The sequence below is a fragment of the Saccopteryx leptura genome, chromosome 11 (assembly GCF_036850995.1).
Source record: "Saccopteryx leptura isolate mSacLep1 chromosome 11, mSacLep1_pri_phased_curated, whole genome shotgun sequence".
NCBI lineage: Eukaryota > Metazoa > Chordata > Mammalia > Chiroptera > Emballonuridae > Saccopteryx > Saccopteryx leptura.
In genome coordinates this window covers 80,193,982-80,207,547 of record NC_089513.1, presented here as the reverse complement: position 1 = coordinate 80,207,547, position 13,566 = coordinate 80,193,982, and the positions used below count along the sequence as shown (strand labels likewise).

General features: G+C 49.7%; 1 protein-coding gene across 1 annotated transcript; it reads right to left on the bottom strand.

The window, feature by feature from the left end:
- Positions 1-5,075: 5,075 nt before the first annotated feature.
- LOC136382967 (butyrophilin subfamily 2 member A1-like) lies at positions 5,076-12,079 on the bottom strand. The gene is given in 9 exon segments (XM_066352379.1): positions 5,076-6,317; positions 6,320-6,397; positions 7,800-7,826; positions 7,922-7,942; positions 8,353-8,574; positions 9,748-10,029; positions 10,292-10,639; positions 11,256-11,396; positions 11,796-12,079. Coding segments are annotated over 8 exon segments (1,629 nt in total). The 5' UTR covers positions 11,341-11,396; positions 11,796-12,079; the 3' UTR covers positions 5,076-5,751.
- Positions 12,080-13,566: the final 1,487 nt, after the last annotated feature.

Genomic DNA, 13,566 nt, shown 5'->3' with positions numbered 1-13,566 from the left:
GCAAGTATAGCTCTCAGGACTTTCATGTGACTTTGGCTGATGGAATTTGACGTATCAGATTGAGTTTAGTCTCTATGTTAGAGGTGTCAGGTCAGCTGTGCAATATCTGTTCCCCACTTCTTATTCCTCATCAAACCCAGTTTGGGAGGGTGGAGGGTTCTGCAGTGTGTCCATTCCCCTTGTTGATGGGAGAGGCCGAGGGACTAAGTGTGAGCCAGTGGTTTGTAGGTGGAAGTTGTTAGGTTGTGTTTGTCCAGAGCCTTCCAATACTTCCCACTGCTTCCTTTCTCTAGGGTAGAGCACCACCTCTGGAGCTGGAGCACAGCAGCCGTCTTGTCACCAAGAGGCAACCTCAAGAATGGAAGCCACAGACTGACACAGCAGAGAATGAAGTCAGACAACGTGCAACACAGAGCAAATTTTACTTCTATCAGCACTCCCCAAATCTCTAACACAGCCCAAATATTATAACAATCTTGCTAATACTGTCTATATAGATATCATACTTTAGGTTGTATAGTTCCCAAGATTGTGGGACATCTTGGATTTCTGCTTATTATAAATAGTGCACTTTACATATCAGTTTTTCCCCACATCTTTGATAATTTCTGAATATACTTATTTTATTTGAAACTTTTAAAATTTTTATTGATTTTATAGGGAGAGAAAGAGAGTGAGAGAGAGAGAGATCAGAACAGATGCTCTGACCAGGGATCAAACCATAAACTTCTGCTCTTCAGGAAAACACTTTAACCCATTGAGCTATCTGGCCAGGCCTGTACTTTCTCACATATTATCAGGAATATAGCATTAGGTCAAGGTTCTTTCCTAAAACGCTGAACCCATCTCTCCATCAACAGGAAGGTCCTTCTCACCAAATCCCTGCTTGCATTGCAGGTGTTACTCCTTGTTATCACTGAGATGAGTGAAATGGATGGTGTTATTATCTCACGATGCATTTGTATGACAGTGAGCTGGTCACTCTCCATACTGACCATTGACTAGATTCTGGAAGTGAGTTCTCAGGCCAATGGTCCATTTTTTTCCTAGACAGACTATGGTGCTGTTTCTTATCAATCTCTGGGAACTTTGTATGAATTAAAAGTGTCAACTCTGTACTATATACATATGTCTGGTAAAATCTTTCATCACCAGTTTTTTCCTGGCCTTTTGTTTGGCACTATGATTAAGACCAAACAAAAGACTGACCCACCAGTGTGCAAGAGACTGACTTACCAAATGCAAATCTGACTGTGGCACTTTTCTCCTAAGAATCTCTGCATATTTCCTCTGTGACCCCAGAACAACTCCCGGCCCCTTAACCTTGTCAGGGAAATACTGTAGGATCTGACATTCTCCTTTGTCCTTTGTTTCTGCCCTTCTCTCAAGCAGCCCACACTTCTACCGGCAGAATTAGGGTGAAGATGCAGTCGTCTCTCAGGCCTGAACATGGTGGTGCTGTCTCCCCTCTCCCTAGGTGCAGCCTTTCCATGAATTGTGGGCGTGACCTGGAGACAGCTCTGTGTCGTGATTGTGGGCTTGTCTCTTTTGCACGAGGTTAACCCAAGCTAAGACAAAGGACTGGGTGGAGGACATCACGTATGCACTGTGTTCTCGGGCTTGCTGCTGAGCTCTGTGGTTCCCTGCTCTTCCCTGGGGCACACACTGTCGGCTCACTGGTAATAACCAGATATGACCCAATGTTACGTCCACATTGTGAGAATGACATCACTCCCCTATTTGCCAAGCCCGTGTTGAGTCTACGTGCACTGTGCTACACAGAGACTGTGTATGTGACGGGCAGGAGGAAAGTGAGGAGGCCTGGGGAAGGTGGGGGTGGGATGCAGAAGAGGGACCAGCGGGGAAGAAAGAGGTGAAATACTCCCTGGGGTCAGGTTGAGTGGACGCATCTGAGTCATATTCCTGGAAATGCTCATGAAATGGAGATTTCCGACAGTAAACAAGAGGGGAAGACAGGGAATTTAGAGACGCCAATGAAGAGGTTGGATTGAGCAGGGAGACTGAGAAGGATGCAGGGAGGGACCAGGGAGGTCTGAAGACTCTGAGTTCTCCCCACAAACTACCCACTTCAGCCTCTCCCTGTCACCTGGTGGGGAAGAGCCTCCAAGCAGGGCTACACTCACTCTCTGGAGGACAAGCTCTAGAAAACATGGGAATACAGAGTTGTGGAATTTTCAGGAGGCGGCCATGAATTCAATCACCTTGCTTCCTATTGTTACAGCTGTCACTCTTGTTCCCTTATCAGACCTGGTCTTAGTCTGAGTTCCCCCAAGAGCAGACCCTGAGACAGAGATGCAGGCAAGTGATTTATATAAGGCGTGGTCCCAGAAAACATGTGAAAGTAAAGAAATGAAACAGGGAGAACACAATAAAGTGTGTGATAAAACCTGGGTACATGTGGGCCCCTGGGGCTCAGTCTCTCTGGGGACTCTCTGAGAGACTGTGTGGAACTTGAAGCCACCATCTCAGAATTGTCACTGGGGGATGAGAACACAGAAGGACTCATCTACCATCCAGCTCCTCACTGGCCGAGGATCTTCTAGGATGAATATCTACAGGAAAGATAGAAGGACAGAAATAGAGGGAGAAGGGGGAGGAAGAAGGAGGATGAGAGGAGAGACTGAGAGGCAGTGACTGTGAGGCTCAGAAGGCATTTCTTTTTCTCCAGAGAAACGAGACACTATGCTGGGAATTGTCAATATCCTCAGAATTCCTCTTCTGCCTGCACACTCATGTCCACTCCCAGCCCCTGGGCCCCATAGCCCCTCCCTCATAGCCCGTCCTTCATAATCATCAGCAGTAGATTAGTGAGCCCTCATGTTACTTGGAGAAGGAGAAATAGGTTAATCAATTTTACATTCAAATTCAAGAGACCGGTCCATCCTCTAAGGAGAACTGGAAGCAGTTCTCACCGCCCCTCCTCTCTGTCCTCACCACTGAGATGCTGTCAGTGGTCTTCATTTCTGCGTCTCCTGAGGGGCAGGAGCTCAGAGTCCCAGAGAAGGGAAGAGCCACTGGGCCGACCGGCATACACCTGAACTTCTTCTATCCTGCAGGGAGAGGGAAGTTTTATGGTCTTCATTGTAGAACAATGGGGGAAATCCCAATTTCCCATGTCACAGACCCTCTTGACAAAAACAACTGGTGGAGAGACAGAGGGATCAGGGCAGCTAAATCCACAGAAGAGGGTACAGGTGGCAGAGGAGGGAGGTTAGAGAAGAGAGGCCAGTGGGTGCCCTGGGTGGCTGCTTAAGGTACCTGCTGGCTGAGTTGTGTCGTCATGAGCTTAGAAAGGAGCCTACATGTCACCAGGAAGCAGACTCCTCCTCCAAGGAAAGCAGTGGTGAGCCTACCTTTTGCCAAAATGTTGTTGCAAATTCTCAAGCTAATGCAAGTAAATAATTGCCACTAATTGTTTTTAAGAAATACCCCTAAGCCTGACCTGTGGTGGTGCAGTGGATGAAGCGTCGAACTGGAAATGCTGAGGTCGCCAGTTCGAAACCCTGGGCTTGCCTGGTCAAGGCACATATGGGAGTTGATGCTTCCAACTCCTCCCCCCTTCTCTGTCTCTCTCTCTCTGTCTCTCTCTCTCTCCTCTGTCTCTCTCTCTCCCTCTCTCTCTCTCCTCTCTAAAAATGAATAAATAAAATAAAAAAAATTAAAAGAAAAAAAAAAAGAAATACCCCTAAAAGAAGGCTATTCTTACTGAGTGAATTCTGACTCAGGTCAAATAGAGGCCAGTGTTGGAAGTGATGGCTTTTACGAAGCCACAAACAACACAAAGAATGACAATTTCCCAGAAATGGCTTTTTACTGAAAAGTGTCCTCTAATGCCAGAAAAACACAGTAGGAAATTCTATCGAAGTAAATCCCTTATGCGGAAATCTGAACCAGACATGATGTATCTGGACTTTACAATTTAAGACCCCTCTTGCTCTGTCTGATTCTCAAGACTCTGGTGCTGCAAGTGAAGCAAGCTCTGTAGCAAATCAGTGATGGGACAGTAACCACATGAGGTGATCTGACCACAAACTCCTAACTGGGCAGATCATAGTGGGAGTCATGATCCCACTATAAGTTTCTAGTAATAAGTTTCTTCACTTTAAATAAACCCTGTCCACCATCTTTGTGCATCGATGTCAACACACCTTTGAAATACCAGAAGTCATCCTTTTTTCAGCCCCTTCAGAGAGTATTCACCCCCAAGGAGCACAGGGTCTGGTTAACTCTCCTTCCTCCCACTTTCACAGACTCCTTACCCTCCCTCCCTCACTCCTAATGCAGGAAAGACTCTATCTGCAAAACTGTCATCCTGCAGAGCATGTGAGATCTTGCTCCAGGGCAATGCCCTCACTTAGGCTCAAATCAACTCTCAAAAAATTCTCTGTAGGTCCCCAAGTGCTTACACAGACAGATGTGAGAAGCCGGACTTCCGTTAAGCCAGACATAAGATTGGCAAAACAAAGTAACAATGCCACAGGTATCACCAGCATTTATTTTGTATTTCAAACAAGTAATTTGTCATGAAACATTTTATTTAGATCAGCCTATAACTTTCACTTAAATGTAGATTTATAAATATATCTTTAAAGACTTTTCAGTTCAAAATAGTAAATATTGATAGTTATACACAACATGAGCAAAAGATCTTTAAAATCCTCAAATTTAAGTATTGAAACTATTTTGGGCCTGACTAGGCCGTGGCACAGTGGATAGAGTGTAGAGCGTTGGACTGGGATGCTGAAGACCCAGATTCGAGACCATGAGGTCGGCAGCTTGAGTGCCGGCTCATCTGGTTTGAGCAAAGCTCATCAGCTTGGACCCAAGGTCGCTGGCTTGAGCAAGGGGTTACTCAGTCTGCTGTAGCCCCCCATCCCTGGTCAAGGCACATATGAGAAAGCAATCAATGAACAACTAAGGTGTCGCAATGAAAAACTGATGATTGATGCTTCTCATCTCTCTCCCTTTCTGTCTATCTGTCCCTATCTATCTCTTTCTCTGACTCTCTCTCTATAAAAAAAAACCCCAAAAAACAAAACAAAAAACCCCAACCATTCTGAGACTAAAGAATAGAAATTGCTGGCTTCCCCACTGAACTTGGACCTTGTAATCAACTTGGTCCAATGGTCACCTGTTCAGCCAGGATTATAAACCTCAGGCCACTTTCAATGACCGAGAATGTTTATTACAGAGATGCCTGAGCCAGCCCGACCCAGAGGTGTCCTCGTCTTTCATCCTCCCAGGCCTGGGGGCTTTACTCTGTGGGCTGGAAATCTGGGGGTGGCTGGGGATGGACCTTCAGGAGCTGGGACCACAGGCCATCATGTTGTGTCTTAACCACACCAACAGATTGGGCCTGTCCCAGATCTCTGGTCCCTCTTCCTCTGTCTCTGACCTCCAAGACTGGTTCCTAGTCCTCTTAGGTCTAGTGCATCCTGTTGTCCTCACCCTAAGTTCGCAGTGACTGATGTCAATTCAAGTCCTGTGTTGACTGTGTCACCCTGACTGTCACTGTCTCTGTCTTTCTTCTTGGTTGGGAGCCATGTAGAAGCTCTAGTTTCCTGAAACTGACCCTGCCCCATGGTGACGAGGAAATGAGTTACTAATGCTATAGTCTGATGAGGGGGATGGAGCTGGGGACTGAAGAGGGCGTCAAGGAGTCTCTGGAGGACGTTCTCCATTGTGACCAGAGGACAGGAGGGCTGTGTCCTCAGGGGACTCTGTGCTCTGCTAGTAGAGATGGCCGGGGCTTCCCTGCTTGTCTCTGAGATCAGGGAATTGGTCCTGGTGGCTGCGCTGGGTTCCTGCCCTGTGAAGGACCAGGCCACCCTCAGGCACTGTGACCCCCTGGGCCCCTGTGAATGCTGGGCAGATGAAGAGGGGGCTGTCATCAGACCCCAGCCTGAAGAAGGGCCTCAGGGGCCCAGAGAAGAGAGAACGGGGACACGTGTAGATGTGTGATCGGTCCCTCATGTTATAGAAGGAGACATCCCCAGATTCGTAGTCCAGGAACACAGCCACCCGGCAAAGGCGTTCCTTCAGGGGAATTATCTTCTCAGGAGAGGACAGGACCCGGTACTGGTTCCTAAACATCTCCAGGGTCCAGAAACCATTCTCCGGAACCAGCAGGGCCTCCCCTTTCCTCGCCACACTGTCTCTGCAGACCCCCACAGCCCACACCATCACGTTTTCCACCTCCACCTCCCAGTAGTGTCTCCCTGAGGAGAAGCTCTCTGCACCCAGGACACAAGGCCGGCAGTCGAATCTCTCTGGGTTGTCAGGCACGCTCTGCCCGCAGGGCCCCGCCTCACACTTCTTCTGTCCTCTGACAGGAAGAGCTCGGGATGGGCGGTGTCCGGGTCCAGGACCACGTCAGCTGCAGAGGGAGGTCAGCTTTAGGCCTGGGTCTCAGAGAGGTCCTGAAAAGCAGGGGGACTTCCCCCATGGGGTGGGATGAAGGCCCCTTGATCCCAGATCCCAGACAGCTCACAACTGAGACATCTTGAGGCTGAATGATGGGAGCAGTGTCTCAGGTAGAGAATAACTGGACTCTAAGAAATGTGGAAGTTTAGCAATCGAGCAGAAACTAATGGCTCCCATTTTTCTTCCACATTCTCAGATTTGCCCTCTTTTCTTTTCAAAGCATATGATCTCCGGGAGCCATTTTGGTTGGAAAGTTTCCAACTTGGCTTCAATCACCAAAGAGACCCTGTGCCCTCCCAGATCCCAGTAAAGCAATCAAGGCCAACTTCCCCCTACACTGACGCTCGGCACTAACAAGTCCCTTTGTTGGTCTTCTGCGATTTCCACCAGTGCAAGCAAGTGACATCTGACTTAAATGACTAACAAGGGAACTCTTCAGAGAGTCAAAAATGAGGTCTGTGTCTTCAGAATCCAACCCATGACCTGAGAGGTGCGTCTGGCAAAAAGTGGGGAACAATGTCCATCCAGCTTTGCCTTAACACCTGGATCTGAAGTGACCTCTCTGGTACAGCAAGTGCTCCCGACCCTGACATGGTGAAGACATTCCCCACTCGCTGTCACTATTACTGAGCCAACCTCCATTTCCATTGTTACAATGATCTCCTTCCCCACGTTGATATGCTCAACGGTGACAGTTCTGAAGTGCACCTCAAGAGGAAAGGTCTACGCACCATGTGACGTAGTCAAGCCTGGGTGGTCTGGTGCCTGTGACCAGGAGGTGATGAATCACACAATGAAAGTGCCTCTCAGGGGAGGCAAGTGGACCCTGTGGCTCCTGTTTGCTCAGTCCCTGCCCCTCACAGGCTGTACACAGCATCAGTGCTCTCCTGGGGCAGGAAGGCATTTCTGGTTTTATGTGTCCACTCCTGAGACTGGCTTGGGTAGGTCGCTGCCTCTCCCACCCATGGCTCCTCACTGTGCAGTTTGTACCTTCTGCCAGGGAGTGAGTAGCTAAGTCAGTATTGTCTCCTTTCACGTTAACCCAGATCTAAAGAGAACCAACTATTGAAACATAACCTTTGGGGAGGTTCACTCTGTATGCTTGACCTCTGGTAGTCATGGATGAAATTATGCTAAAAATGGGAAGGTGGGAAGGAAGTAAAATGTTGACCAAGAGCCAGAGGAATTCCTGCAGAAAGAGCAGGGATCCTGTGTCTGGTGGGATGCTGCTAGTGAACTGACCCCAGCCCCCCACCCCCAGGTCACCGTGTCCCCTTGCTCCACTCAGCTCATGTGTCCTGTGGCTTGTTAGTGGGGAGGAAGCTGGGGAGTGAGGGAAGGTCAGAGGTGCTCACCAGCATGTAAGAGTCCTCTTCTCCATCCTGCAAGGGGACAGGCAAGAGAGTGAGCTTCAGGAGATAACAGTGACCAACAGAATACACAGTGCACGGAGTAGTTCAAGAAATGCTAAACTTACGCAATTCTTCTTGAAGTTGTTCTGAAATAGAAATAGAAACAGAAACAAATGAGTGTCCTCAATAGAAGAACTAGGAACTTGAGTCTGTATTAAACAAAGCCCTAGTCCTTTGTGTGAAGTCACCATTCCCTCCATCATGTCTAGAGAATAGTCCAGATACCAGAAATGATACAGGACCAGGTGAGTGGATATCATAAGTACTCATTTAAGTTTTTTGTTGTTTTTTTTTTTTGTTTGTTTGTTTTTTTGCTTTTCAACACTGTACTGCTCTCTGTAGCCAGGTGAGTGCATGCAGCATTTGAGGAGGGTGAAGCCAGTGACTGGCATGGGGACACCAAGCTCTGGCTCTATCTCTTCCATCCTCTGTGTTCCAGACTCCACATGCCTGAGCGGTGTTCTTTAGATGCCAGCAAACTACCCTTTACTCTTACCTTTCATTAAACGTTCTTTCTCTTTTTCCACACGTTCTTTCTCCAGTGCGTTACGTGCAATTTCTTTCTCTCTGTTTTCTAAATCTTTTCCTACCAACAACATTTCTTTGTCCTTGTGGAGTTTTCTGATGAGACAGATGCCCCTGACGATGACGAGGAGGAGGGCAGGCAGGGTGACAGCCAGGGCCACCATCCAGGGAGACGTGTTGGGGAAGAAGGATTCTGGAAGCAGGAACAGAAAACTTCCAGTTAGTTTTGTTTTTGTCGTTTGACAGAGCCCAGGACACAGACGAGCATAAGCACCTGGAGTCACCGTGGGAAAAACTGGGTGAATAAGAGCCAACTGCAGCCACCATCCTGGCGCGGCCACCTGCACTACTGCCTGACAACTGCCACGCCCTCCTCCCGGCTTCTGCCACATCCGGGGCTGTCCTTCCTCAGTACGGCTGCTTTGGGGCCATCATGTTATTTTTTTCCCCTGAAATGTTTCCTGTCTCAATAAGACTAAAGGCCAAAGTCTACCCATGCCCTACACTGCCCCATGTGGTCTGGACACATTCCAGAACTGAATTCATTTCCTTCTACTCTCATACACTCAATCCATTCCATCCACACAGACCTCGTGGGGTTCCTTGAAACTGCCAGACATGCTTCTGCCTTAGGCCCCTTGCATGTGCTATTTCTGCTGCCTGGCTAGCTCATTCCTCACTTGCCTAATTGCCAGTTTTTGTTGAATCCTTTCCTTACTATCCTGTTTATAATTACAACGCCCCATGCCCCTCCCCCTCCCTACACACTCCCCCGGTTAATTCTCTACAGAACTTAACACTATCTGATAGAACAGATTAAGCAACTGTTTTAATGCTTACTCTTTGCTGCTGTAGAATGTGAACCCCATGAGGGTAAGGATATTCATGCATTTTGTTCTCTGATGATACTTGGTTTTTAGAACAGTGCCTTGAACATATGGGATCCTTGCTCATTATTTGTTGAATGAATTTAGGAATGTAGACTTTCTGAAGATGTCTCCTTGGAATATCCCACTGGGGAGGAGGGCGTCAATATAACACAGCATCAGGGGTAGACAGCTATGTGCCCATTCCACCCTGCACGCTTTATGATTGTTCAAATGTGTAAAACTTGATGCAGGATCAGAACCACAACAAGGGAAATGCTAGCAGATTTATCCTCAGAGAAGACGGTTTTATTCTTACGATTGGAGACTGTCTGCTGTCCCCTTGTGGGAGGGGAGACGCCTCAGCTCCTTGCAGCTTGTGCTCTTCAGGCCCAGGACCCTCCCACGCCCACCCCTGTCCCCAATCCTCCCTCAAGCTCCCATCTGTCTGCTGAGCTTCCTGCCTGCAGGACGGGGTCCTCAGAGGCCAGGGAACTAACCTGGAATGAAGATCACAGAATTCTTCTCCTGGGCAAGCAGGGTGTTGTTGACGGAACAGGCTATGTTCCTCACAGAGCTGTCCCTGATGACCACGGCCATGGTGACCCTGAAGAGTCCGCCTGTCTCCTGAGTGTAAGCCTCCTCCAGGGCGGGCTTGACCTCACCATAGAGGTCCCTCCACACTGCGTGGGGCTCTGGGAACCACCCTACAGATGAGCACTCCAGCCGGACGCCCCCATCCTGGTGGCCCTTCATTCCAATGAGGGGCTTGGAGCCCAGGCCTGGGGACAAACAAAAATGTTTAAAATGCCTAATTCTACTGGTGAAGGCCCTTAGAGAATTCTATATAGTAGCGTGATAATAATCTGTAGGGATTGAACATTCTCCACTACTCAAGGTCCCCGCTGAGTTTAGTGAGCTTCTAAAGACTCGATATCCACTGCTCAGTGGACACTCATCCTTTGGTCTTCCAGCAGGAAGAAGCTGCCCTCTGGGTTACAGAGTATTTTAGGAAAAAGCCACCAAACAAGTGAAACAATGTACCTGCCACCATTAGGTGCACGACAGCCTCATCGTAGGACCTGCCTTGTTGGAAATAACAGCGGTAACTGCCATTGTCGTGGGCGGTGACATTGTGAATGACCAGGGCCACCCTCCCCTTGATAATGTCTTCGCTCACGAAGGTTGTCCGCCCGCGGTACTGCTCCATCTGCTCCTCCGTCCTCTCGCGCCCGCCCTTGTACACCAGCACGGCCGGCGAGAACTGAGACCGGAACCACCGCACCTCCATGTCCACGGCACTTCTCTCAGGTGACAGGTGGCAGCTTAACACGGTGCTTTCTCCCACCAAGGCCCACGTGGGGTCAGCTTGCCCCACGACAGTAAACTGGGCTGTTCAACAAAGGGGCAGAATCAGTTGAGGTACCTACCAGCCTTCCAATATAGAAGGCAGAAAAGGAAGTGGCTATTCCAGGGGAGGACCGAGGGGCGTCCTGGGCTGAGGATTCTGGGGCCCACAGCTGTGGCTGGTTGGAGCACGAGATGGCCACCAAGTGTCTGCTGAGGCTGCCAGAGCTCGGTGAACAGAACAGAGAGGAGCTTCCCCCCGACCCCCCCCCCCCCCCCCCCCCCACACACACCCTGTGCAGACAGAGGCTTTCTCCTGCTGCCCAGGGCAACCTGGGCCTGGAGCACAGCAGGAGCTGGATCTGTCCAACCTGGTAGACACAATCCAGTCCCAACTAAAACGTCTCTCAGTGTAAGATACTCATAAAGCATATGAATATTTGGACTAAAAAAACTGTTAAATGTGTCAATGGAACAGTTGACATTAATTACAAGTTTGAATGATAACAATGTATGTATTTTGGAGCTGTCTGCCTTTTATTGGGCTGTGTTGGTATAAACTCAGCGAACACGTGCAGAATGAAGGATGGGTGATCACAACCGCAGCGGGAAGTGTGGGCTTCCCTTTCTGCGTCGATAGGAGCCCGTGGCAGCGCCCTACCTGAGACCAGGGCGGACAAGCCCAGGAGCGCGAAGAACTGCCGGGGGTCAGGCGGGGAGACGTGCAGGGAAGCAGCCGGCTCCATAGCACGGAGGACGGTCACCCAGGGGAGGCCGGGACCACAGGCCTGGGGGCGCAGAACTGGAGAAATCACCAGGGAGACTGGCACCACCGTCCTGATCTAGGTAACGACCCTGTAACCCGTGTTGGTGACATCAGAGCCCCTACTTGTATCCTGGGCACCCCCCTTCCGCCTCTTCAGGTCCAGCGACTCCGCACAGACGCGCTCAGGAACATTCCAGGAATAAGTGAGCGTTCCCCAGTCGCCCTGCTCGGGTCGGGTCTCTTCTGGGGACAGAGCTCAGTGTCTGCGGTCGTCACCCGACATCCTTCCACAGCCTCCTCCTCCTCCAGGCAGCACCTGAGTACCCCAGGGAGGCCAGGAGTGGAGTCCCCCCCGGAAGCCCCTCCCGGGGACCCGCCCTTCCCACGTGATCCGCCCCCCGCCCCACACGGAGCGCAGCGGCCCCGCGGCCCCACCTGCCAGACTGCACTTCCGCGTCTTCTGTCCGCTGACGCTCAAACGATGACTTTCCGGTTGTCCTTCTCTCTGAGCCGCCCGTGGGCACAGCCACAGCCGGAGGACAGAACGTCCCGACAGAGGAGAAGAAAACTACTCCTGTCCTCCCATCACAGGCTGTGTGCGGCGGGGACCGGGAACCCGGTGTCCTTGTGACCTGAATCCCAAGATTTCCAGTGACCGTTCGGAGTCCGGGATTGGCCGGCGGCGGGCCCACCAGCCAATGGCATCGCCGAGTCTGCTCCTCACCAGTTGCTAGGTAGAATTCACAGACAGCATTAAAACAGGCACTTCTGCAGCAGCCTTTTGAGAGTATCTGGAATTTTTAGTTTCTCTTTCTATTTTCAGAGGCAATGTACGGTTGTTTTTTTTTGCTTGTTCCTCCCTCCCCACAGTCTTGCAATTCCCTGCGTGTTATGGGTCGCTGTGTGTGTGTGTGTGTGTGTGTGTGTGTGTGTGAGAGTCTGTGTTAGTGGGGCGTTTACGCAGTGAATGGCAGTCATGAGGTGCACATAAGCACACTCTCCCTAAAGCCTAATAATCGCTTTCAAGTTGCTGGGCTTGTGGGGATGGAGGAGACATGGGGGGCAAGGACCAGCTGGGGTGTAGAGACCAGAGATAGACAGCAGTTACCGCAGCTGTTATGGAGACCTTGTCTCTCAGAAACTACGGAGTAAGAGTGTGTGGTTACTGAGTGAGAGGAGAAAGGTATTTCTTTCCCACAAGAGGTGGCACTCCAGTGCCCGCAGGATGATGGCAGGGAACAAAGGCTTCCTCTTCTTCTGGTAGATGGTCTCTTTGGATCCAGGACCCCTCCACCCATAGATCCCAAATGGGACATTGCATACATTTCTTCTAGAATAATCTTCCCAAAGCACATTTCTTAATATTTACAGCATGGGCTTAAAAGCTTTCCTTGCAGGCCTCTCATTCCGTTCTGACTCAATTCTACACTGCCGTTGACACACTAACAGTGTCCCCACCAGCAATTACTCCAGGACTGGGACTCTGTCCCCACGGCATTCCCTTCTCCTGAATTGTCCCCTCACACCTGCTCCTGCAAGAACACCTCCAGATGTTCCCAGCCTGCAGAGCTCTCAGCTTCTCCTGACAGCCAGCAAGGAATGCCAACCTGGGTCCCACCACTGCAGGAAACTCGCTTTTGCCAATAATCAGAATGAGCAAGAAGCAGACTCTTCCCTAGATCCTGCAGAAAGGAACCCAGCCTGCAGACACCTTGGTTTCAGCCCAACTAGAGCTACGTGGGACTTCTGACCCACAAAATGTGAGGTAGTACATTTGTGCCGTATTAGGCCCTGAAATTTGTGGTTATTTAGCATAGAAGGAACAGAAAGCCAATATAATAGGATTTTGTGAAAATGTTTCAAGGAGGTAAACTGTAAAACTGTGGTGAGTAAACTCCAGGGGGTATAAAATCTAGAAGCAGCTCAGTTGAAATGTGAAGATTATTAGCATAATTTATTTAACAAATGTAACTTGACACACACAGGGCAGAGGGCACGGAGACGTGAGCACTCATAGCGATGATGATGAAGAGTGGCTTCTCCCCAGGACCCACCGGGTAAAAGGAACCTCCAGTAACATCAGTGAATGAGCAGAGGTCGGACGTCCCTTTTCTGCAGATGAATCTAGAATGTGATGGAAAGTTCATTGAAGCTCATCTAGCTTCCTTCTTCCAAATTCATATTTCACAGATGACCATTAGGTATG